The 26,671-nt window shown below is 47.0% G+C and overlaps 1 protein-coding gene across 3 annotated transcripts in view; it reads left to right on the top strand.

The window, feature by feature from the left end:
- The window catches only part of LOC106579554 (ras-responsive element-binding protein 1), a 79,627-nt gene extending 55,754 nt beyond the window's left edge, over positions 1-23,873 (top strand). For 2 of the 3 annotated variants that reach the window (XM_045702700.1, XM_045702698.1), the window contains 7 exons: positions 7,048-7,192; positions 7,386-7,528; positions 15,209-15,398; positions 15,573-18,297; positions 18,572-18,763; positions 18,882-19,670; positions 20,238-23,873. In XM_045702700.1, the coding sequence (XP_045558656.1) occupies positions 7,048-7,192; positions 7,386-7,528; positions 15,209-15,398; positions 15,573-18,297; positions 18,572-18,763; positions 18,882-19,670; positions 20,238-20,944 (4,891 nt within the window). In that variant the 3' untranslated portion in view covers positions 20,945-23,873. The remainder of the gene's footprint in view (positions 1-7,047; positions 7,193-7,385; positions 7,529-15,208; positions 15,399-15,572; positions 18,298-18,571; positions 18,764-18,881; positions 19,671-20,237) is intronic. The other variant, XM_045702699.1, reaches the window with a different exon arrangement.
- The last annotated feature ends 2,798 nt before the right edge of the window (positions 23,874-26,671 follow it).

The raw sequence follows: 26,671 nt of genomic DNA on the forward strand, positions 1-26,671 counted from the left end.
ACCCGGGGTAGTTTACCTGTACAGTAGACGTATCATTACCCGGGGTAGTTTACCTGTACAGTAGATGTTTCATTACCCGGGTAGTTCACCTGTACAGTAGATGCTTCATTACCCGGGGTAGTTTACCTGTACAGTAGACGTTTCATTACCCGGGTAGTTTACCTGTACAGTAGATGCTTCATTACCCGGGGTAGTTCACCTGTACAGTAGACGTATCATTACCCGGGTAGTTTACCTGTACAGTAGATGTTTCATTACCCGGGGTAGTTTACCTGTACAGTAGATGTCTCATTACCCGGGGTAGTTTACCTGTACAGTAGATGTTTCATTACCCGGGGTAGTTCACCTGTACAGTAGACGTTTCATTACCCGGGGTAGTTTACCTGTACAGTAGATGTTTCATTACCCGGGGTAGTTTACCTGTACAGTAGATGTCTCATTACCCGGGGTAGTTTACCTGTACAGTAGACGTTTCATTACCCGGGGTAGTTCACCTGTACAGTAGATGTTTCATTACCCGGGGTAGTTTACCTGTACAGTAGATGTTTCATTACCCGGGGTAGTTTACCTGTACAGTAGACGTCTCATTACCCGGGGTAGTTTACCTGTACAGTAGACGTTTCATTACCCGGGGTAGTTTACCTGTACAGTAGACGTTTCATTACCCGGGGTAGTTTACCTGTACAGTAGACGTTTCATTACCCGGGGTAGTTTACCTGTACAGTAGACGTTTCATTACCCGGGGTAGTTTACCTGTACAGTAGACGTTTCATTACCCGGGGTAGTTTACCTGTACAGTAGACGTTTCATTACCCGGGGTAGTTTACCTGTACAGTAGACGTTTCATTACCCGGGTAGTTCACCTGTACAGTAGACGTTTCATTACCCGGGGTAGTTCACCTGTACAGTAGACGTTTCATTACCCGGGGTAGTTTACCTGTACAGTAGACGTATCATTACCCGGGTAGTTTACCTGTACAGTAGACGTTTCATTACCCGGGTAGTTTACCTGTACAGTAGACGTTTCATTACCCGGGGTAGTTTACCTGTACAGTAGACGTTTCATTACCCGGGGTAGTTCACCTGTACAGTAGACGTTTCATTACCCGGGTAGTTTACCTGTACAGTAGATGTTTCATTACCCGGGGTAGTTTACCTGTACAGTAGACGTTTCATTACCCGGGGTAGTTCACCTGTACAGTAGATGTTTCATTACCCGGGGTAGTTCACCTGTACAGTAGACGTTTCATTACCCGGGGTAGTTCACCTGTACAGTAGATGTTTCATTACCCGGGGTAGTTTACCTGTACAGTAGATGTTTCATTACCCGGGGTAGTTTACCTGTACAGTAGATGTTTCATTACCCGGGTTAGTTTACCTGTACAGTAGACGTTTCATTACCCGGGGTAGTTTACCTGTACAGTAGACGTTTCATTACCCGGGGTAGTTTACCTGTACAGTAGACGTTTCATTACCCGGGGTAGTTTACCTGTACAGTAGACGTTTCGTTACCTGGGGTAGTTTACCTGTACAGTAGATGTTTCATTACCCGGGGTAGTTTACCTGTACAGTAGACGTTTCGTTACCCGGGGTAGTTTACCTGTACAGTAGACGTATCGTTACCCGGGGTAGTTTACCTGTACAGTAGATGTTTCATTACCCGGGGTAGTTCACCTGTACAGTAGATGTTTCATTACCCGGGGTAGTTTACCTGTACAGTAGATGTTTCATTACCCGGGGTAGTTTACCTGTACAGTAGATGCTTCATTACCCGGGGTAGTTTACCTGTACAGTAGACGTATCATTACCCGGGGTAGTTTACCTGTACAGTAGACGTTTCATTACCCGGGGTAGTTTACCTGTACAGTAGATGTTTCATTACCCGGGGTAGTTTACCTGTACAGTAGACGTTTCATTACCCGGGGTAGTTCACCTGTACAGTAGATGTTTCATTACCCGGGGTAGTTTACCTGTACAGTAGATGTTTCATTACCCGGGGTAGTTTACCTGTACAGTAGACGTTTCATTACCCGGGGTAGTTTACCTGTACAGTAGATGTTTCATTACCCGGGGTAGTTTACCTGTACAGTAGATGTTTCATTACCCGGGGTAGTTTACCTGTACAGTTTTTTTCCCCCTTCAAGCTTTAGAAAATTACTATTTATCTCGCAAGAAATGCCATGGACTGTGTAAAGATTGTATGCCAAGGAAGGCTGAGAGTATTACCAAGACTAAGGTTTTGATCTTTAAGCCTCTCTGTAAACATTACCTTTCCCAGCTATGACAGCAGCACCACCCAAACACATGTGCAGTCCTGCTCCCGCCACACAAATCCCAGCATTAGCACCTGTCGCCAGCTGCAAACGCGCCCTTTAGAATAGCCTAGCAGTTGATATAAAACACGATACTCAGTAAACAAACAAATCCCAGAGGGAAAGCATTGTTTTTTTTCTCTCCCAAAAAATGTCTGAATGCCTCAAACAAAAACACAATACACATATATACAAAGCCAATCATTGCACGGTACAGTCGCAAAGACCCTCCCCCCAGTGGTGCTGGGTCATTTTTTCAATTATAATTTTTCTTTTTTTACCAGAAATGACTAAGAATATAGATTCATCTTCAGTTCAGACATAATTCAGTGGGCATATTTTGGTCTGTTATGCCCACACACCAATGGTCAACAAGGCCTTAAGGGGAAAATGGGGTTGAATGAATAAATGAAAGAACCTGTTGACTTTTCAAGGTCCTGCCTGATGCTTATACCCCCTATCTTCAAGCTAACGTTTGTCAGGCCATTTACATGGAGGGGTGAGGGGTTAGGAGGACTGTGGCACAGAGATAAATGTATGGGCGTTATCAGGGGTTGCTGTTTAGGCAAAGCAGAACACAGGAAGTGGGAAGATGACGTTGGCCTCCTCCCCACTTCAACACACACACACAAACACACACACACACACACACACACACACACACACACACACACACACACACACACACACACGACAACTGATGGGGTATCTGCTCCCAGCATGCTAGACTGAATTGACTAGAATCTACTGAATTTACTAGAATTGACTAGATTTGACTGAATTGAGTAGAATTTGGAGCTTGAGGTTTGAATGTGATGTGCTGATGTAAGAAGCGCCATCCCATTGAGTTGACCTGCCCTACAACATAAGCTTCTGAAGTGGTCCTGCTGCACAGTTAGTTAAGTTCTCCTGATGAAGTAGTGTTGTTGTGAAATCTAAACAGCTGGATGTTGAAGTCTGCTGTCTGCATGATAGGGATGCACCAGGACAGTAGTCTGCCTGCTCGGTAGATGCAGCTTTCTCATGCGCAAGGAATGAAGAGGTGTGGGCAGGAAACAATGAGTGTAGGCCGCCTCAATCTGAGAGAGAACGACTGTCAGAAAGACGTTTGTGTGTTGGTAGCTCAGTGCTCTCTAGTTTCACAGGATGTCAAAGGATGAGGATGAATTCTGTTTAGAAAATACTAGGCGATACTAAGTTGTTACTTTGCATATAAGTGTTCTTTTTCACCACTCTATTTAGCATTTTCTTAACACTCCAAAAAAGAAGCGACACTTTGGGGTAAGAAACTCAAAGCACACTGAGATGGAGTGGGCTCTATTCATTCTATTTCTATCTGCCACCTTCCTTGTGAATGTTCCACGGTACTGAATCCATCCAGCTCTGGGCTGATGTGATGGAGCTGTCCATATGACTGGCAGTGGAGCAGCCATTTTGTTGCCAGAACATCAAATGAAATGGGGCCTGCTGTTGTGAGCCGGTTGCCAAGGAGATACACCCCAACCCTATGAAGGGCCTGGTGAATAGACTGAGCCAGTCAGTAGTGGATGGTGTGCTTTTATTTGCTTTAACACTTTATAGGAAAGGGAGGACATTAAAATGTGCTAGAAGAGAAGGCGAGAGAGAAACTGCGATGGTAAGGAGGAATGCCCTTGGTGTGACATTGCACAAGAGCAGGGAGCAGCATTTTGACGCTACAGCGCCCCCTGTCCACCCTCTGTGCTGGTGCAGTGGAATTTTTCAGTTTGGATGAGAAGAGACCTGTTGAATCATCAACCCCCACTGTCACAGTCTGAGGAGTTCTCTTTTTCTGTCTCTCTCGCTCTGTCTCTTCTTTTTGTTTTCTCTCATAAGAACACTATAAATGATATTGAAAGAATACATTTGTCTTTGATGGATAGCATCTTGATAAGTTGGTGTATTTTTACCCTTGGTGTAATGGGAGCTGTTTGAGTGCACTACAATATCCTGATGATAAATGTAAATTACACATTTCTTTAGATTTTTTATTTAAAAAATAGATAATTTTCTTCCAGTATAGATAACAAGGTATTTTGTCACATGGTAACCTCTGGTGCGGATCAAACCATCAACCAACTTGATAGACTGTGGAAATGTCTTGTAGGCAGGACAGGTGAATTGAGGAGAGTGGCTGAGGTGACACAAAGACAAGTTGGCTTCATCCAATCTCGCTGTGCTGACATGGAAGCTTGGCTCTCTCGGGATTGGCTGTGGCCGGGGGTCAGAGTCCAGGTGGATGCGGCTGCTGCCTGTCAGGTCCCCACATGGGCGGCCAGCTCGCTGCCTGCCTGCTATTTATAACTCAGGCACTGACGGCAGAGTGAAAGCCGAGACCTGTGCTGCCTACCCGGTGCTGGCTGACCTTTCCTCTCTGATGCTGGCGAATACACACAGTTTTACACAGACAAACACACTTATTGACACTGGCACACACACAGATGTACGTAGTCACTCTTACGCAAACACACGTATACACAGACATAGCTATATCACATATCCATGCACACACACACTATCAAAGTTACTCACAAAAAAGTTGGCCCACACAATTGCACAATCATGCCCCATCTTTATTCAAGCAGCAACTTGCCAACACAGAAGTATGAGTACACAGTCGCACACACTGAAATGTTAGCACACACACTGAAATGTTAGCACACACACTGAAATGTTAGCACACACACTGAAATGTTAGCACACACACTGAAATGTTAGCAAACATACAGAGGCCCTATGACTGGCTACTGATGCATGTCTCTGTGGGCTAGGCCTGTCAGGGATGTGCTGATGTGTTTGCCAGGGTCTTAGCCCTCTTGTCCCCCCTCCCTTCACACATGCACACACACACGCACACACATTTCCTTAAATCAACCGATGGCATTTGACCTTTCACCAGACAGATTAGAGGGGGAGGGGGAGAAAAAGGACTCCTGTATGGTTTAGTGACCCCCCCACCATTCATCACTCTTCTCCTAGCTCTGCAGTTATCTTTGACCCCTCTCTCAGTTTAGACTGTCATCAGCTTCTGAAGAACACATTCAAGTCACATTTACCTTGATGAAGCTAGCTAGCTAGCTAACAGTTCACTTTGCCTCAACCCCCTCCTCCCTCTCTACCCTCTCTCCCTCCTCCTCCCCCATCCCTCACCACTCCCCCATCCTTCCCCCTTCCCCCAGCTATACATTGTCCCCTCCTCCCTCCTCCTCCCCCATCCTTCCCCCCTCCCCCCATAGATAACATGACTTCCTGTGCTGATAGTCAGGCCTTTCTTATAGAAGTCCTGTGTGACAGCTCATCTCTTCTCTTTCTCTCTCTTACCGTCTCGCTATCCCTCGCACATCTCTATCCTTCCGTTTGTCTTTCTCCCCATTTCTCTCTTGCTCTCTCTGTACACCCCTCCTTGTCTCTCTCCTTCTCTTCGCTCCCTCTCTCCTTCCCTCCCCCTCTCTCCTCTATGTGACATAGCCCGACAGCTGAAAAGTTGTGTAGTGAAGTGGTGTCGGAGGAGGGAAGTTAGCAGCAGCAACAATGGCTTCCAGAGGACACCCTCTGTCTAAACAGGCTGATTTCTGTGGTCCAGTCATCCACCACAGTGCAAATAAACATCATCTATGTCCAACTGTATAACTATATCTGAATGACACGAATAGAAAATAAATATCCGAACTATCCCTGTAAACGTTTCTAGAGAAGGCAAACGTGACATATACACTGAACAAAAATATAACCGCAACATGTAAAGTGTTGGTCCCATGTTTCATGAGCTGAAATAAAAAAATCACAGAAATGTTCCATATGCACAAAAAGCTTATTTCTCTCAAATGTTGTGCACAAATTTGTTTACATCTCTGTTAGTGAGCATTTCTCCTTTGCCAAGATAATCCATCCACCTGACAGATGTGGCATATCAAGAAGCTGATTAAACAGCATGATCATTACACAGGTCCATCTTGTGCTGGGGACAACAAAAGGCCACTCTAAAATGTGCAGTTTTGTCACACAACACAATGCCACAGATGTCTCAAGTTTTGAGGGAGCGTGCAATTGGCATGCTGACGGCAGGAATGTCCACCAGGGCTGTTTCAATTGTTGCATGTTGCGTTTATATTTTTGTTCAGTATATAATATGGAAAGGGCTCCACTGAAGCCGTCATTAGCGTAATGGAGATGACTGTCCTTGATGGTACCCTCATGGCCCTTTTCCCTGGTCTGGAGTTAGGCCTTTATATGGGCCTGCTGAGTCGGCTGGATAATGGGAGCAATTTAAAGACTATTACCATCGTTCTGCCCTCCTCCCAAGTGTGTGTGTGTGTGTGTGTGTGTGTGTGTGTGTGTGTGTGTGTGTGTGTGTGTGTGTGTGTGTGTGTGTGTGTGTTGAGCCCAGCTTCCCAACCTGGCAACCCTCCACACTGTCTCCTCAGTAGATCTGAGGCTCGCTGCAAAGTACTGGCAATGAAATCAGTGGTGTACATCAATCCAGCATTTTTTTGAGGATACTACAAGCATGTTACAAAGCAGGATCACTGAGTTAGCCAGCAAACTTTTCCTCAACGACCATAGTAGCCAGTCTATTTCTGCTCTCCTGTCAACTCCTGATTGCATTGTCATAATAATGAAGTAGGCTAAAGCACAAACCAATCGGGGACCTGGCTTGTTTTGTGCCGTCTTGTGTTCTGTTCTGACGTATTTTCCTGTCTGTCTCTCCTCCCTGCAGACATATGAAGATCCATGACAAAGACCCGGCTGGCGTCGTTCCCATCAGCCCCCCCTTGCCCACCAAGAGACGTCGCCCCTCCGCCAAGAGGAGGTCGGCCATGGACGAGGACAAGGAGCGAAGCGACGAACCGGCCAAAAAAAAGGTAATGCGCACACAAAATCACACACATACTTCAACACACTGTCAAATGTGAGCACGCATCTCCTCTAGTGCACCAAATTACATTTCCAGCCAAGTCATTAATATTGTTACCTTTGTGTTTGTGTGTGTGTGTGTGTGTGTGTGTGTGTGTGTGTGTGTGTGTGTGTGTGTGTGTGTGTGTGTGTGTGTGCCAGGTGCTAGAGGAGAGCGTGTTGGAGGAGTTGGGTTCAGGCCAGGGGGATGATGAGGTGTTGCCGTGCCCTATCTGCTTCAAGACCTTTGGCTGCAAGTACGACCTGGAAGTCCACATGGACACACACCCTGACACCACGCTCAGGTACTGGAGCCACACACACACACAGACACACACACACGTATGTATGTATATATATATATATATATCTTTTTTTTACCTTTATTTAACTAGGCAAGTCAGTTAAGAACACATTCTTATTTTCAATGACGGCCTAGGAACGGTGGGTTAACTGCCTTGTTCAGGGGCAGAATGACAGATTTTTACCTTGTCAGCTCGGGGATTCAATCTTGCAACCTTACGCTCTAACCACCTGCTTTACATTGCACTCCACGAGGAGCCTGCCTGTTACGCGAATGCAGTAAGAAGTCAAGATAAGTTGCTAGCTAGCATTAAACGTATCTTATAAAAATCAATCAATCAATCATAATCACTAGTTAACTACACATGGTTGATGATATTACTAGTTTATCTAGCCTGTCCTGCGTTGCATATAATCGCTTAGGTACACGTTGCTCCAACCATAAACATCAATGCCTTTCTTAAAATCAATACACAAGTATATATTTTTAAACCTACATATTTAGTTAATATTGCCTGATAACATGAATTTCTTTTAACTAGGGAAAATGTGTCACTTCTCTTGCAAAGACTATTTCTTCCTAACAAAGACAGCCGACTTCGCCAAACGGGGGATGATTTAACAAAAGCACATTTGCGAAAAAAGCACAATCGTTGCACGACTGTACCTAACCATAAACATCAATGCCTTTAATAAAATCAATACACAGAAGTATATATTTTTAAACCTGCATATTTAGCTAAAAGAAATCCAGGTTAGCAGGCAATATTAACCAGGTGAAATTGTGTCATTTTGTGTTCATTGCACGCAGAGTCAGGGTATATGCAACAGTTTGGGCCACCTATTTCACTGACAGGAAAAACGTTTTGTTTTCGAGATGATAGTTTCTGGATTCGACCATATTAATGACCTAAGGCTCGTATTTCTGTGTGTTATTATGTTATAATTAAGTCTATGATTTGATAGAGCAGTCTGACTGAGCGATGGTAGGCACCAGCAGGCTCGTAAGCATTGATTCAAACAGCACTTTCGTGCGTTTGCCAGCAGCCCTTCGCAATGCATTGCGCTGTTTATGACTTCAAGCCTATCAACTCCCAAGATTAGGCTGGTGTAACCGATGTGAAATGGCTAGCTAGTTAGCCGGGTGCGTGCTAATAGCATTTCAAACGTCACTCGCTCTGAGACTTGGAGTAGTTGTTCCCCTTGCTCTACATGGGTAACGCTGCTTCGAGGGTGGCTGTTGTCGATGTGTTCCTGGTTCGAGCCCAGGTAGGAGCGAGGAGAGGGACGGAAGCTATACTGTTACACTGGCAATACTAAAGTGCCTATAAGAACATCCAATAGTCAAAGGTATATGAAATACAAATCGTATAGAGAGAAATAGTCCTATAATTCCTATAATAACTACAACCTAAAACTTCTTACCTGGGAATATTGAAGACTCATGTTAAAAGGAACCACCAGCTTTCATATGTTCTCATGTTCTGAGCAAGGCACTTAAACGTTAGCTTTTCTACATGGCACATATAGCACTTTTACTTTCTTCTCCAACACTTTTGGCCCTCCAATAATCAGTATCGGTATCGGCGTTGAAAAATCATAATCGGTCGACCTCTAGTATGCTGTAGCGTTAAGATTTCCCTTCACTGGAACTAAGGGGCTTAGCCTGAACCATGAAAAACAGCCTCAGACCATTATTCCTTCTCCACCAAACTTTACAGTTGGTACTATGCATTAGGGCAGGTAACGTTCTCCTGGCATCCTCCAAACCCAGATTCGTCGTCGGACTGCCAGATGGTGGAACGTGATTCATCACTCCAGAGAACGCGTTTCAACTGCTCCAGAGTCCAATGGTGGCAAGCTTTACACCACTCCAGCCAACGCTTGGCATTGCGCATGGTGATAGTTTTCTTGTGTGCGGCTGCTCGGCCATGGAAACCCATTTCATTAAGCTCCCGACGAACAGTTATTGTGCTGACGTTGCTTCGAGAGGCAGTTTGGAACTCGGTAGTGTGTTGCAAACGAGGACAGACGATTTTTACGTGCTATGTGCTTCAGCACTCGGTGGTCCCGTTCTGTGAGCTTGTATGGCCTACCACTTCGCGGCTGAGCCGTTGTTGCTCATAGACGTTTCCGCAATAACTGCACTTACATTTGACCGTGGCAGCTCTAGAAAGGCAGAAATTTGACAAACTGACTTGTTGGAACGGTGGCATCTTTTGAAAGTGCCACTTTGAAAGTCACTGAGCTCTTCAGTAAGGCCTTTTTTTGTGTGTAAATGTTTGTCTATGGAGATTGCATGGCTATCTGCTCTATTTTATACACCTGTCAGCAACGGGTGTGGCTGAAATAGCCGAATCCTCTAATGAAGGGGTGTCCACATACTTTTGTATATTTAGTGTATTTTGGTGACAGTCAAATCAACAGTTAGAATTGATGATAGAATGTGGGGTGATAAATCCCAAAATCCATTCTGGCTCTGTCCAAATGATGTTGCCACAGCAACCAAAAGGCCTGTGTCAACAACAGAAGTTAAAATGAAGGTGACAGTAGTGGTCATAAAGGCCACCAGGATCAGGGGTCAATGCTATGGTCACAGACCGAATGACCTCTGTCCTCCCTCTACCCTGGTCCTATACACCTGGTGGTCTCTGTCCATCATACTGCTAAAGCCCGTCTCGGTGGCCTCTTCCTCATTGGAAGACATTAACTTCGGGGCACTGATGCTGTGGTGCAAGGCCCGAGGGCTAAAAAGTGGGGAGTCAGCAGGGAGGCTCTCCCCAGAAAGGGAGGGATGGAGGGAGCAGGGATGGAGGGAGCAGGGATGGAGGAGTGAGGGTGGGGGGAGGTTTAATGAGTCACAGAGGGGAAGCGTCGGGACGTGGTCAGCTCGACAACGGAAGGGGGAGTGGATCCGTTTCCATGGAGGCATCACAATCTCCAGATCACCATAGCGACTCAACTCCAACCGCAACTTGGGTTGAATGGCTAGCCGCTCATAACTCACACATAGGAATGTATTTATCTGAACTGAAAAGAAGACAGATGCAGCCTTTCTGTAGTTGAGTTGGGCAGCAATCTCATTATTGTAGGAAGAGCTGCAAATTTAGCCCTAATCCCAGTTAATCACAAGAGTTGAGACGGCCAGTTAAGAGGATATGGCTGCACTGGCTGGCTTGGGAACCTCTTTGTACACGGTTTCTAAGAAGCTGAGAAACGACGCATTCGGCTTGCAGCGACGCAAATGCACGCACGCACGCACGCACGCACGCACACACACACACACACACACACACACACACACACACACACACACACACACCATGTAGTGGCAGCGCCTTCATTCCAGTGGAGGAGGGTAATTCTTTGGGCTTGAGCCAACCTCTGTGCTATTAGATGGCTCTTGCAGATGGGTGTGAGAGACAGAAAACACACACACACACAGACTTTCCCACAGATGTACACACACACACACACACACACACACACACACACACACACACACACGCACACACACACACACAGGCACCCACAATGAATGTGTACACAGGTTACCCACCACACACCCACAGTAGCAGGCACACAGAGGTGTGAAACCACGGGAGGGATGAGGGGTAAAAGTCTCAGTCTTCAGAAAAAGTATTTGGTTTAAAATATACTTAAGTATCGAAAGTAAAAGTATAAATAATTTCAAATTCCTTATATTAAGCAAACCAGATGGCACCATTTTCTTGATTTGTATTTATTTATGGAAAGCCAGGGGGACACTCAGACATCATTTACAAACGAAGCATGTGAGTTTAGTGAATCCGCCAGATCAGAGGCAGTAGGGATGACCAGGGATGTTCTGTTTAGTGAGTCCTCCAGATCAGAGGTAGTAGGGATAACCAGGGATGTTCTGTTTAGTGAATCCGCCAGATCAGAGGCAGTAGGGATGACCAGGGATGTTCTCTGTTTAGTGAATCCGCCAGATCAGAGGCAGTAGGGATAACCAGGGATGTTCTCTGTTTAGTGAGTCCTCCAGATCAGAGGCAGTAGGGATGACCAGGGATGTTCTCTGTTTAGTGAGTCCTCCAGATCAGAGGCAGTAGGGATGACCAGGGATGTTCTCTGTTTAGTGAGTCCTCCAGATCAGAGGCAGTAGGGATGACCAGGGATGTTCTCTGTTTAGTGAGTCCTCCAGATCAGAGGCAGTAGGGATGACCAGGGATGTTCTCTGTTTAGTGAGTCCTCCAGATCAGAGGCAGTAGGGATGACCAGGGATGTTCTCTGTTTAGTGAGTCCTCCAGATCAGAGGCAGTAGGGATGACCAGGGATGTTCTCTGTTTAGTGAGTCCTCCAGATCAGAGGCAGTAGGGATGACCAGGGATGTTCTCTGTTTAGTGAGTCCTCCAGATCAGAGGCAGTAGGGATGACCAGGGATGTTCTCTGTTTAGTGAGTCCTCCAGATCAGAGGTAGTAGGGATGACCAGGGATGTTCTGTTTAGTGAGTCCTCCAGATCAGAGGCAGTAGGGATGACCAGGGATGTTCTCTGTTTAGTGAGTCCTCCAGATCAGAGGCAGTAGGGATGACCAGGGATGTTCTCTGTTTAGTGAGTCCTCCAGATCAGAGGCAGTAGGGATGACCAGGGATGTTCTCTGTTTAGTGAGTCCTCCAGATCAGATGCAGTAGGGATGACCAGGGATGTTTGGTTGATCAGTGCATGAATTGGACTATTTTTCTGTCCTGCTAAGCATTCAAAATGTAACTAGTACTTTTGGGTGTCAAGGAAAATGTATGGAGTAAAAAGTACAATATTTTCTTATGGAATGTAATGAAATAAATGTAGTCAAAAATATAAATAGTAAAGTACAGATTAGAGGTCGACCGATTAATCGGAATGGCCGATTTTAATTAGGGCCGATTTCAAGTTTTCATAACAATCGGGATTTTTGCCCACCGATTTGCCGAATGTTTTTTTTTTTACACCTTTATTTAACTAGGAAAGTCAGATTAAGAACACATTCTTATTTTCAATGACGGCCTAGGAACGGGGGTTAACTGCCTTGTTCAGGGGGGATTCGGGGATTCGTTTTTGCAACCTTCCGGTTACTAGTCCAATGCTCTAACCACCTGCCTTACATTGCACTCCACGAGGAGTCTGCATGGCAGGCTGACTACCTGTTGCACGAGGGCAGCAAGAAGCCAAGGTAAGTTGCTAGCTAGCATTAAACTTATCTTATAAAAAACTATCAATCTTAACATAATCACTAGTTAACTACACATGGTTGATGATATTACTAGTTTATCTAACGTGTCCTGCGTTGCATATAATCGATGCGGTGCCTGTTCATTTCTCATCGAATCACAGCCTACTTCGACAAACGGGTGATGATTTAACAAGCGCATTTGCGAGAAAAGCACTGTCGTTGCATCAATGTACCTAACCATAAACATCAATGCCTTTCCCTTAAAATCAATACACAAGTATATATATTTTTAAACCTGCATATTTAGTTAATATTGCCTGCTAACATGAAATTGTGTCACTGCTCTTGCGTTCATTGCCTGGCTCGTTGCGAACTAATTTGCCAGCATTTTACGTAATTATGACATACCATTGAAGGTTGTGCAATGTAACAGGAATATTTAGACTTAGGTATGCCACCCGTTAGATAAAATACGGACCGGTTCCGTATTTCACTGAAAGAAAAAAAAACATTTTCTTTTCGAGATGATAGTTTCCGGATTCGACCATATTAATGACCTAAGGCTCGTATTTCTGTGTGTTTATTATATTACAATTAAGTCTATGATTTGATAGAGCAGTCTGACTGAGCGGTGGTAGGCACCAGCAGGCTCATAAGCATTGATTGAAACAGCACTTTCGTGCGTTTTGCCAGCAGCTCTTCGCAATGCATTGCGCTGTTTATGACTTCAAGACTGTCAACTCCCAAGATTAGGCTGGTGTAACCGATGTGAAATGGCTAGCTAGTTAGCGGGTGCGCGCTAATAGCATTTCAAACGTCACTCGCTCTGAGACTTGGAGTAGTTGTTCCCCTTGCTCTACATGGGTAACGCTGCTTCGAGGGTGGCTGTTGTCGATGTGTTCCTGGTTCGAGCCCAGGTAGGAGCGAGGAGAGGGACGGAAGCTATACTGTTACACTGGCAATACTAAAGTGCCTATAAGAACATCCAATAGTCAAAGGTATATGAAATACAAATCGTATAGAGAGAAATAGTCCTATAATTCCTATAATAACTACAACCTAAAACTTCTTACCTGGGAATATTGAAGACTCATGTTAAAAGGAACCACCAGCTTTCATATGTTCTCATGTTCTGAGCAAGGAACTTAAACGTTAGCTTTTTTACATGGCACATATTGCACTTTTACTTTCTTCTCCAACACTTTGTTTTTGCATTATTTAAACCAAATTGAACATGTTTCATTATTTATTTGAGGCTAAATTGATAGTATTGATGTATTATATTAAGTTAAAATAAGTGTTCATTCAGTATTGTTGTAATTGTCATTATTACAAATACAGGAAAAAATCGGCCGATTAATCGGTACCGGCTTTTTTTGTCCCTCCAATAATTGGTATCGGCGTTGAAAAATCATAATCGGTCGACCTCTAGTACAGATACTCCCAAAAATTACTTAAGTATAAATACTTTAAAGTACTACTTAAGTACTTTACACCACCGGGTGTGGGTGAGTGGGATGAGGGGGGTGGGTGAGTGGGATGAGGGGGTGGGATGAGGGGGCTGGGTGAGTGGGATGAGGGGGGCTGGGTGAGTGAGATGAGGGGGGCTGGGTGAGTGGGATGAGAGGGGGGCTGGGTGAGTGGGATGAGGGGGGGGGGGCTGGGTGAGTGGGATGGGGGAGCTGGGGGAGTGGGATGAGGGGGGCTGGGTGAGTGGGATGAGGTGGGGTGAGTCTAGGCAGGGATGAAGGTGGGCCATGAGGCGCTCAGACACATTTGGTCCTTCCTTAGGTGTGTGTGTGTGTGTGTGTGTGTGTGTGTGTGTGTGTGTGTGTGTGTGTGTGTGTGTGTGTGTGTGTGTGTGTGTGTGTGTGTGTGTGTGTGTGTGTGTGTGTTTTCGGTATACACGTCCTGATAAAGCTGTGTGTAATCCCCTTGGACACCTCGCCACACGGTGGCCGATAAGAGGGCTGGCCGTGGGAGACACTGAGCAGCTGTCCCTCTCAGCGTCTAACGAGGCCCGAGCCAGCACTGCCACAGGCCACACTGGGAGTTATCCACACAAACAATTTGATTTATAAAGTGTATTTCTTGTACCAGACTACAACGCAGCACTACAATAGTAAAAGTACAGTAAAAACAACAACAACACAGTAGATATAATATTATATATCATCTTTTATAAACTGGGTGGTTCGAGCCCTGAATGCTGATTTGGCTGACAGCTGTGGTATATCAGCCCGTATACCACAGGAATGACAAAACATGTATTTTTACTGCTCTAATTACGTTGGTAACCAGTTTATAATAGCAATAAGGCACCTCGGGGGTTTGTGGTATATGGCCAATATACCATGGCTAAGGCCTGTATCCAGGCACTCCGTGTTGCGTCATGCTTAAGAACAGCCCTTAGCCGTGGTATTTTGGGCATATACCACACCCCCTCGTGCCTTATTGCTTAAATATATCATCTTTCTATGTCTTGTCTCTAGGTGTGACCTGTGCTGCCTCTCCTTCCGGACCCACCGTGGCCTGCTGCGGCACAACGCTGGCATTCACAAGCAGCTGCCCATAGACCCCGGCGGACGGCCCTTCATCCAAAACAACCCCTCCATCCCCTCTGGCTTCAACGACCTGGCCTTCATTGACTTCTCCTGCCACAAGTTTCCCCACATCGCCCAGGTCAGAGGAGAAGTGATGGACAGAATAATGTTGCTAATGCTCACAATGCTACTGATACTGATACCACACATTATTATGATTATGAAACTGATACTGGTGATATGTTGGTCATCTATCACAGGAGATCTCAGTCTGCTCTTCCACACTCTAACCCCCTGTCTGTCTCTCCAACAGGTCTGGTGTGAGACCAACCTCCGCCGGTGCACCAGCAAGTTCCACCGCTTCGTGTGTGAAGCCTGCGACAAAGGATTCCCCTTGCTCTCAGCCCTGGTCCTGCACAAGACCACCATTCATCAACAGCAGCCGTCACCCACAGGGGACGCCCAGGAGCCCCTCGTGGCCCAGGAGAAGCCAGCAACCCCGGCCCCTCAGCAGGCCAGCTTCCTGGAGACCCTGGGTCTGCAGCACATCTCCCAGGTCAAGCTTCAACCTTCGGAGGATGAGGTCCGGCAAGCCCAGCTGGACAGCATCCGGGTCATCCAGGTGGAGCCTCTGGCCTCCACCCTGCCCCACGAGGCGGATTCCGCGGCTGCGGGATCCCTCGGCGGCCTGGGCTTGGTGGCGGCCTCGTCCCTGCAGGGCCTGTCCCAGAGGGAGGCCCTCAGCCTGCTCTCCCTGCAGCCCTTCCCCACAGGCTTCCTCTTCCACCCAGGTGGTCGTGCTGCGGTCAAGCCTGTGTGTGGCGAGGCTGGCCTGATGGAGCTGGCTGACATTCAGCAGATCCTGAAGGTGGCCTCGACCGCCCCCGGTCAGATGGGCCTCCTGCCATCTCTGGCCAAGGCTCCCCACTGGGGAGTGTCCGGCCAGGGCCAGGTGGCCGGCTGCAAGCCCATGCCCCCACTGAAGCCAAAGCCCATGGTGGCACCACGCTCCAGCCTGGCTGCCTCCACGCTGCCGCCTCTCCAGAGCACCCAGCAGGCCTCCCTGGGCTGCAACAGCCCCAGCCTGCCCCCGCCGGCCAGCCAGCTGCTCAATATGCCCCAAGAGTCTTCGTCATCGTCCTCCTCTTCCTCGGGCAGCCAAGCCTCCCTGGAGAAGATGCAGATGGAGGCGGACTGCATGGGCGACGCCTACATGCCCAACGACTCGACAGAGCTGCAAATCAAACAAGAGGAGGGCCAGGCGGCCGGAGGGAAGAAGGGGGCAGGGGGTTCCAACCGCGGCGGCGTCAAGGCCTCCTACCCCTGCCGCTTCTGCGATCAGGTGTTTGTTTACTCCGGGGTGCTGCAGGCGCACATGCGCTTCCACCTGGGCATCCTGCCGCATCAGTGCAACATCTGCGACTACGTGGCGCCCGACAAGGCCACCCTTATCCGCCACCTGCGCACGCACAGCGGCGAGCGCCCCTACGTTTGCCGCGTCTGCCACTACCCTTTCACCGTCAAGGCCAACTGCGAGCGCCACCTGCGCAAGAAGCACATGAAGAACACAAGGAAAGAGATCGAGAAGAACATCAAGTATGTCTCGTCGACCACCACCCAGGATCCCTTGGAGCTGGCCTCCGCCGGCGACACCGCCTGCCGTTTCTGTGGTGAGGATCTAAAGAGCTACCGGGCTCTCCAGATCCACCTACGCACCCACAACGGCTGCCAGCGCAAGCCCTTTGAGTGCCGGCGGTGCGGGGCGGCTTTCCTGGCAAAGAGGAACTGCATCCACCACATGCTCAAGCAGCACCCCGAGGTGCAGGAGCGGGAGATCGAGGATCACATTGCCACCCTTCTCCCCGCCATCACAGCCACCACCTCCAGGGCCAGCTCCAGCAGCCCTCTGGCTCTCAACGGCCTTACGCCCACCCCCAGTGCCACTGTGCAGCCGGTCAAGGTGGAGGATCTCAGCATCTACTGCTCCTCTGGTGACTTGGATCAGCCATTGGACTTCTCCAACAAGAGCCGCAGGGGGGGTGGGACCAGCAGCGGTTCAGGGAGCCTAGCCGGTTCTCCTGGGATCAAACTGGAGACGGTCAGCCTGGTAGCCTACGACTGCTCCATGGAACCTATTGACCTGTCCATCCCCAAGAACCCCAACAAGAGGCTGAAGAGAGACGCCACCGCTGTTGACCCAGTGAGTGTGGAGCGCCGAGAGATCAAAAAGGAGCTGCCCTTCCCCAGCGTACTGGACCACCTCCCCTCAGCCCTTCAGCTGGACAAGAGCTATGAGGAGAATCTGAAAACCCCCCAGTCTGGCTCTTACCAGCTCCCCCCAGTGACCATCTCCCCGCTTCTCATTAGTACCCCTACTGCCACAGGCCGGGCGCTCCGTCTCAAGCCCCTGCTGCCCAAACCGACCTCTTCTTCCTCCTCCCTGAAAGAGCATCCCCCTCTGGCTTCCATCGCCCAGATCATCTCCTCCGTCTCAACGGCTCCAGATTTGCTCAAGAGGGAGCCCACGCCGGATAACAAGGCTGGCGCCGGCGTCAATGGCCTCCAGACAGAACCGGAGCGTTTAGTTGGGGGCGACAACAGCTCTGAAGCCTCGATGGAAGAACTCCCCCTAGAGGGCTCGTCCAGAAAGCGCACTAGGAAGAAGCCACCGAGCCAGGCCAAGACTATGGCACCTGTGCGTGTGCCCACGCCCGACCAGAACACAGACAGCGGCATGGACCTGGAGTCCAGTGGGGAGTTTGCCAGCGTGGAGAAGATGCTAGCCACCACCGACGCTAACAAGTTCAGCACCTACCTACGGACGAGTGCGGTGGAGCTTGGAAGGAGGGACGAGGGGAGACAGAGCCCGGGAGAGGAGAAAGAGGAGAAAGAGTCGCCTCCTCAGTCTGTGCCGCCCCAGTCCAAAGGAGGAAAGAAGAATGCCTACTCCAACTCAGTGCAGAAGATGACCTGTCCCTTCTGCCCCCGGGTCTTCCCCTGGGCCAGCTCCCTGCAGAGGCACATGCTCACACACACTGGTAAGCCATATGGAAACAGACACAGATGGGATAACTCCCTAAATACCCAACACACAGTAATGTTGAAATACTGCGTAAATAGCCTGGTTGAAACAATGCAATGATACCTGAAAGATACTGTTAAGTATTGTAGAAAAACGTATCTTATACAACAATTACAAGATGGTTCTTAATTTCACAGGTTTTCTAAAGGGTCTAACTGCTTGCATTTAGCATATTTACAACTTCCTGTGGGTCCACAACATGTCCCTAATACTTCTAATGTGACGTTCAGTCTTTTCTAATGTGCTGTCGGCTACAGGTCAGAAGCCCTTCCCCTGTCCCAAATGTGACGCCTTCTTCTCCACCAAGTCCAACTGTGAGCGCCACCTGCTGCGCAAGCATGGCGTCACCAACCGCTCGCTGCGGCGCAACGGCCAAATGTCCAAGAACAAGGACGGCGACGAGGGTTCACACGACAGCGCAGGTAAGAAACTGTACTGTAATGTACTGTATTGCACTGTAATGTACGGTCTGATCTATAGGTTACCATTCTGTACCTATCTATCTGTAATTTGGCGGTTAATTTTGTGTGTGTGTTCCAGAGAGTTCTGAGAATGAGCAGACTGCAGGAGAGGCTCTGGACCTGAGCAGCATGGACCCCGATCAGAAAAGCTCTGCATCCGAGTCGCCCAGCGCAGACCAAACACCAGACACTGCTGAGCTGCTGCTAAGGGAGATGGAACCGCAACCTAACAACAACAACAACATTGAAAATGACGAAAACGACGATTCGCAGAGCAACAAGAGCTTGGATCTCAACTTCGCCAGCAAGCTCATCGACTTCAAGTTCTCGTCAGAAGGCCAGCAGCCCCAGACCTCCCTGGTTGGAGATAAGGTGGTGGCGGTGGCCGAGCCAGATAGAGTGACGGCCGCCCAGCAGCAGGACCAAGAGCCCTCCAAGTACACCTGCAAGAGCTGCAAGAAAAACTTCCGTTATGCCGCCACCCTGGCTCGCCACGAGAAGGCACACTTGTGTGAGACTGCACCCCCCGAAGAGGCTTGTGGAACAGAGGAGACTGGGCCTGCCCCAGAGGATCTCCCCAACACTACTACAACCACCGCCGAGGAGGAGGATCAGGAGGAGGGAGAGGGAGAGAAGGAGGCTCCGGAAAGCGAGGGAGTGGGCAGCGTGATGGACAGTGGTTCAGAGGAGGAGGAGGAGAAGAAGGAGGAGAGAAGTGACGAGGAGGGGGCAGCAGAACCAAAGAATGAAGGAGAGGCAGGCAGAGGGTCGGGGAGCAAGGCGGACAAGAGGAAGAAGATCTGTAACGTATGCAGCAAACGCTTCTGGTCACTGCAGGATCTGACAAGACACATGCGTTCGCACACAGGTACTAGTTGATACCAGGGGGCAACTTTGGTTTTAAAAGCCGGGGGGGGAGTGGCGCAACGGTCTAACGCATTGCGTTGCAGTGCTAGAGGCATCACTACTGACCTGGGTTCGATCCCAGGCTGTATCACAACCGGGTGTGATCGAGAGTCCCATAGGGCGGTGCATAATTATCCCAGCTTCGTCCCGGTTGGGGAGGGTTTGGCCGGGGGGGCTTTACTTGGCTCATCGTCCTCTAGCGACTCCTTGTGGCGGGCCGGGCACCTGCAGGCTGACCTCGGTCGTCAGTTGAAAGGTGTTTCGTCCGACACATTGGTGCGGCTGGCTTCCAGGTTAAGCGGGCGAGTGTTAAGAAGCGCGGTTTGGCAGGTCATGTTTCTCCTGACTCGACATTAGCCTCTCGAGCCCGTTGGGGAGTTGCAGCGATGAGACAAGATCGAAATTGGGGAGGAAAAGGGGGTAAAAATAAAATAAAAAAAGTGGGGGGCCTTACCTTCTTTTAAAGATATGTTTTACCTGACCCTGTTCTGCTGTAAATAATGATGTACATGTTTATATTTTTCTTCAGGTGAGAGGCCCTACAAGTGCCAGACGTGCGAGCGCACCTTCACCCTGAAGCACAGCCTGGTGAGGCACCAGCGGATCCACCTGAAGCCGCGGGGCAGCGAGGGGGCAGATGGAGCTGATGCCAATGGGGCAGAAGCCCCGGCCGGAGACTCAGCTAGTGAGGAGGGAGAGTGCACCCCCACCAGCACCTGCCCTCCTTCAGAAAACGAGAGTGAAGGCACCGGAGGGGCCAGGGAGGAGGGAGGCGAGGGAACTGAGAAAGAGGCCCCTCTGCCAGGCCCCACATCCCTGGCCCAGTCCCTGTCCACCACTGAACCAGCCCAGTCAGAGTCAGCTACAGAGGCCATAGCTGAGCCGCTCGTTGAGCCAGTCATGGAAGCAGTCTCGGAAGTAGTCTCTGAATCCGTTCCTGACCCGTCTGTAGAACAAACCTCAGACGGACCCTCTGAAACAGCTGTAGAACTAGACGCTGAGGTATCAGCCTCTGAAATGGCTAGAGAAACAGATGGCAATGCAGCCACTCAAACACCAACAGAAACCCCCAAAGAATCTTCCACAGAGTCCCCAGCCCCACAGCCCACTACCCCAGAGAAAGACCCCGATGGCCCCTCGGAAGGCTTCATCCAAGGCCTACTGGAGATCCACACAAAGCCTTCCCTGGAGCACATCCTTCCCGCTGGCGAGGCTCCCTTGGTGGGTGTTGAGTGAGGGAGGCACCCTCCTTCCTACCCCCAGTCTCTGGTTCTCTTTATGCAGTGGACCGCTGTATGTGCCGCAGTGCCATAAGATAGAAGTACTCCTAAAGAATGCAAGACGATGAAATCAAGAAGAAACACCTTGTTTCTAAGTGCCTTACTACTTCTATTTTGTTAGTTTTTTTGCTATATCTTTATCTACATTTATCTACGGAGGATCTAATTTTTTATAGCGTTTATGATGATTACATAATTGTTTTTGGATTCTATGAGATGAACTTTGAATAAGCAATAAATGAAATCAAATTTACCATGACCGATTTATATTAAATGATCAAGTGTGTGACAGACAAAAATAACTGTTATTGTATATTTAAACCACAGTCGTACCTTAAAAACAATGCTGAGACTGAGAAAAGACTTGAGTAAGTTCACCAGCAGTGGGGATAAAGTCACTTATGTAACTGGAAACACAGCTAGAGCAGATACTCGTCAGGCTGTCACAAAGGTGTCCTGAAAAAAGACTGTCGTTCTCTCCTCTTCAACTTGATTTACTCTCTCATGACCCCTTATCCCTGATAACCATCATCGATAGTCTCTGTTTGTATTGAGAATACATGAATGAACTGTGACATGATTTGGTGTTAGGAGGCAAATCAAAGAAAACAGACCTGACAATGGATAGCGAACCATATCTGAGATCTATGCTTTTGCTTTCCCCTAGGCTCTCTTTATCTTGCCATGATATGGGCAATATTTGCCTGAAACGTGTGTTTTTTCCCTGAATCATTCTCATTTAATTTCATGTGCGTTGACCATTGTGTGTGTGTGTGTGTGTGTGTGTGTGTGTGTGTGTGTGTGTGTGTGTGTGTGTGTGTGTGTGTGTGTGTGTGTGTGTGTGTGTGTGTGTGTGTGTGTGTTATTCATTCAGGAGAGGTTGGGGGATATAAGGTGTTTGAGGAAATGTACTTTTCCAGAACAAAAGGGCTTGATATGTGTACCCCCCCCCATATCTCTCACTGTCACTTTCTAGCGTTCCTAGAAACTTGTACTGTGTCTGTACTACCACCAGTGTGTCCGGCTTGTGTTGTCCACCTCCCCCTTAGTGGAAACTCATTTCCTTGCCGCTCCTTTAGACGTCTTCCAAAACCAACCGTCACTGTGTTCTTAAAGGCCTACTTGTAGTTCTGCTGGGTTATTTTGATGCAGAACCTCACCTCGTGCTCTAGGTGGAACACTACTCTGTTTTGTCTACTTGAACTTTTGTAGCCCTGCTGCCTCCCATTCAGGCAGCCACCTTCCACCACGCCACTCGCCCCCCCTTCCACCCTCAAGAGCATCTTTTCCGAGGTGGGACTCAAATGTCAATCATGTCACCTTGCGGGGTTGAATTTTGTCTAAATGTATGTGTTTTTTCTCCTTTTCTTCTCATTTTATATTTAAAAAAAACTCAGAAGCAAACAAATCAAACCTCATGGCGCGGTAAGACGCAGGCAGCATCGGCTGGCTGGAGGCTGACGGACCAAGAGCAGAGAGCACTGGACTAGTCAGCCTCTGCCAGGCAACTGCCCATATGGCACTAACAAATTACAAACAAACCTACTACGACAATAAACAGCTAAGCAATCAGAGAGAATGAACTGAAGTGAATTTCTGAGCTGTGTTTGGAACTTGAACGTAACACAGAGTATTAAGTGGAGGGAAGAGGAGGGGGTGCGGCGCATTGACAGGTGGGGAGGCAAGTACTCCATGCAGAAAGAAGTCTGCCCTCTAGTGGCCGTACCACAGTATCTCCCCCATCCCAATCCTGCTCTCAGGCACTGGGAAAGTATTGTCAGAATAGAATGCTAAATGAAATTGTGTTGTAAAAAAACACTGTGTTAAGGGACTCACTCAGCTTATCTCATTTATACCTTTGACCCTGTGTGGGTGTATGATTATGAGTCCCATGAGAATGCACATGGACTGTTTTTATTGTATTTATTTGGAAATCCGGTGAGGGGTGAATAGATGTGACTTGAGGAGAAGCCATGTATTATTACCACATTGATGCTGCAGAGAATACCGGATTCAAATCCACAAAATGGTCGCCCAGCATCGGCCCGGGACTTCTATTAGCAATAATCACTATTGATTTGAAAGCTTTATGTAGACCTTTGTATTTGTTTATAGACTGTGTGGGTCTATTTTTGTTTCATTTATTATTTTTAGTTTGGCTAAGTTTTTTTCTTTTTATCAGATATATAAATATGTATAAAACTGTGAAATTCATTGTGTTTCAGATAATGGGTGAGTTTCTGGCTTGTTTTGCATGTAACCCTAATTTGTTCAATTATGGATGATTTATTTTTTCTCTCCATCTCGCTCTCAGGGTCTTTATAAAATGCATATTCAATACTTCATTTTCCTGAGTTGCAAGAAGTTCTTACAAGTTCTTTTTTTACGATTAAAACTGTAAATCACTACATTTAGCACTTGACTGTGAACTGCAATCAGCAGAACAGAGAAAATGAACTTGTGCAAAAAATCCTCTTGGTTGAGAGCGTGCTGTCAGCAGGAATCTTTTTTTAATACTATACCCATTATTATTTTTTGTCTGCTTTTGATTGATTATACATTTTTACCCCCTCCCTCAAATTGCAGTCACCTCTCGTTTCAACCTCTCTCATTTGAAGAGGAAATCAAATTGTGACTGTAAAAACCAATGAAAGTGGCTGTGTCACTGTCTGACGTTCTGACCTTTTGTGGAAGGGAACTTTGTGTCGCTGCTATGGCTACACCAGAACTCACCTCATAAATGGGCCTGGATCAGAACCTTTAACGTTAGCTACACTGCCCCCCTCCCTCCTGGTATTACAGCGCTTCAGAATCAGAAATGTAAGCTGTTCTGTGTCTAAAAAATAAAAGCAATAAAGATATATTAAGGAAAGGTGTGAATCAAACTGGCCTGGTAGTGTCTTTTATTGTCTGGCACAAACCTGCATTGATCACCTGTACTTTGAATTCTGTTTTACACTATGTACACACAGTTTGTACAACACATTTGACACAACAGTTGTGATACAGAGTTTGTCTTTACAAAAATGTTTACACAGCTGTTTTGGAGACACAATGATTGAGTTAAAGTTCTTGTGCAGACAAACCCTCGGTTGTAGCGCAAAAATATCTGTTGAATCACAACCATTGAGTCCAATATGTGAAGATCAGTTGTGCAACCTGAGCATGGAAGTGGCCTCAAGGTTCAAACTGAGCCAAGCCCGAGCTATGCTGGGCTGCCCTGGTTATACGTCCACCATAGCTGCTGGAAAGCGTGAACAATGTGAAAAGAAAATATCCAAGCCAGCATATTTCAGTTCGGGGCAACCCTATCCTATACACTTTGAATCAATTAAGCATGTGTCTTGTAATCCATGAATGTAGGGTGCAAAGTGAACATACTCAACATTCACCCATGTCCACGTGGTGCCCCTTTTTTTTTTAAAACTCTGTATAGGGTCGTTCAACTTAATAAAATACACATGGGTGAAATTAAAATGAAAGAAATTACTATAGTAAGTGCCTATTTAGTGCCAAATAAGTATCTTAAATCAGCCATACATCCCCTTGTGACAGGGGGAATTGAAGCTTGTTGTGTGCAAACAGGGAGGGGCAATTGAATGCAAGCTTCCCCCCCAAAATGTAATTTTATAACTTTCTAGCCTGTTTAATGTTCCTTTTGAAAAAGGAATAGTTTCCCCATATTAAAACGAGAGTTCAGTTCAAGTAACAGGGTTCACCTTAAAATGAGGGACAGGTTGTTGTTTTTTTTACTTTAAAATGAATCACTATAAACTGGGGCTTTACAATGGTGAAAACTTCGATATTTTGGGGTTATAATTCACAGAGAAGTCACATAAGAGTGCACAAAGGGACATGTCAAAATGCTGCATGTTTGGCACTTTAGCAAGTCTTTATTCATATTAAAAATCATATTTATAGAATTTCCATGTGGTCTATATTAAAAGGCACTTAATTTACAGTTTTTTACAATTGCTAGGACTCATTTCTCAATACTTAGGTCACTTTTTCAAAACTCTTCACACAGTGAACACAACAACAGTCTACGTGGGCTAAACTGTGGATCATTTTTCATCGCTTTGGCACAAAAGGCATTCAATGACTACATCTTTCAAATTTCATGAATTCTTTTCTCAGACACAACCACCACCAAAACTCTATGTACCTACAGGCCAATTTGCACATGTTTACATACTCATTTCAAAACTGTTAAACTTAAGTTCAAAACCTAACATAACACAAAATTGAATAAGACAGCAATACCGTATTGAAATATATTCCAAATCTAAAACATGAAATACTATCAAAACAATTAGACCAACCACAGCTGATTCCCATTGTAGCTGAACACCTGCCCAGGTGTTAGTCTGTCAATTACATTACCATCTATACAAAAGGGGACATCTTAGGAATAATGCTGTACTGTAATGTAAACATGGACCCAGCCAGAAATAGAGAAGTGGCTGACAGAGGAAGAAGAGTGGCTGGGAGAGGGAGAGGAGTAGGTATGCGTGGTGGAAGAAGACAGAGGAAGATCAAAAGCTGTAGTCTCAGATGAGATTAGGGCTACTATAATTGATCCTGTAATAAATCATGGTCTATCAATGAGAGTGGCTAGTCTGAGAGTGCAGACAAATCATCAATGCTCAACAGTAGCATTTATTGAGAGAAATTTCCAGAAAAACAACAGATAAGATGTGCATTCTGCAAGGGCATCTGACTGAACTGCACATTACAGAAGTAAATTGAGCAGAGCCTCCAAACCCACTTGTGTGTAATTGTTTTTGTATTTCTGCGTAGGACCCAACAGGTACCTCCCACAGGCGGGAGAGGTAGGACTCTCACTGCTGTGCAGGAATCAATCGTTGATATGTTCATCATAAACAATGGCATAAAACTCATAGAGATTCAGGACAGAGTGTTGGCAGACATTACATTTAGAAATATTCACAATGTAAGCATAACTATTTCTAGAGTCCTGAAACAACATCAAGTCAGGATAAAGCAGGTGTACACTGTCCCCTTTGAGAGGAACTCTGAACGAGTCAAGCAACTCAGGAACCAATATGTCCAGGTAAGACGACTATAAAATACAGAACTGGTTTTGAACAAAACCAAGCAGGGCAGAGGGACACAATGGCATGTTTTTAGGTATAATGTAAACTACCGTAATAGCCTAACTCTTATTTTGCCTTATGTTGCCTTATTTTAGAGAGTCATAGAGATTGAAGCCAGGCAAACACGCCACATATACATACTTGGCCAAAACACGGCGGCGAGGAAGGAATGGGATGGGAAAAGGAGCCACAGTGGATGTCCTGGGCCAGAGGGGTGCCAACATCACAATGTGTGCAGCAGTGATGGATTGCTGTTACACAAACCGCTAATTGGGCCATACAACACCGAGCTTCTCATTTCATTCCTGGATGACCTCTATGGAAGGGTTGTGCCAGGTGAGGAAAGGGTTGCAGTGAGGTGAAATCGGCCAACGTTTGTAATTGTATGGGACAATGTGACATTTCACCACTCCCGTGCAGTCACAGAGTGGTTTGAAGTCCATCCTAGGATGGTGTCACTTTTCCTCCCACCTTACTTTCCATTCCTCAACCCCATAGAGGAATGATTTTCCTCATGGAGGTGGAAGGTTTATGACCACCATCCACATGATCAAATGTCCCTCCTG

This window comes from Salmo salar, chromosome ssa19 (assembly GCF_905237065.1).
Source record: "Salmo salar chromosome ssa19, Ssal_v3.1, whole genome shotgun sequence".
Lineage (NCBI taxonomy): Eukaryota > Metazoa > Chordata > Actinopteri > Salmoniformes > Salmonidae > Salmo > Salmo salar.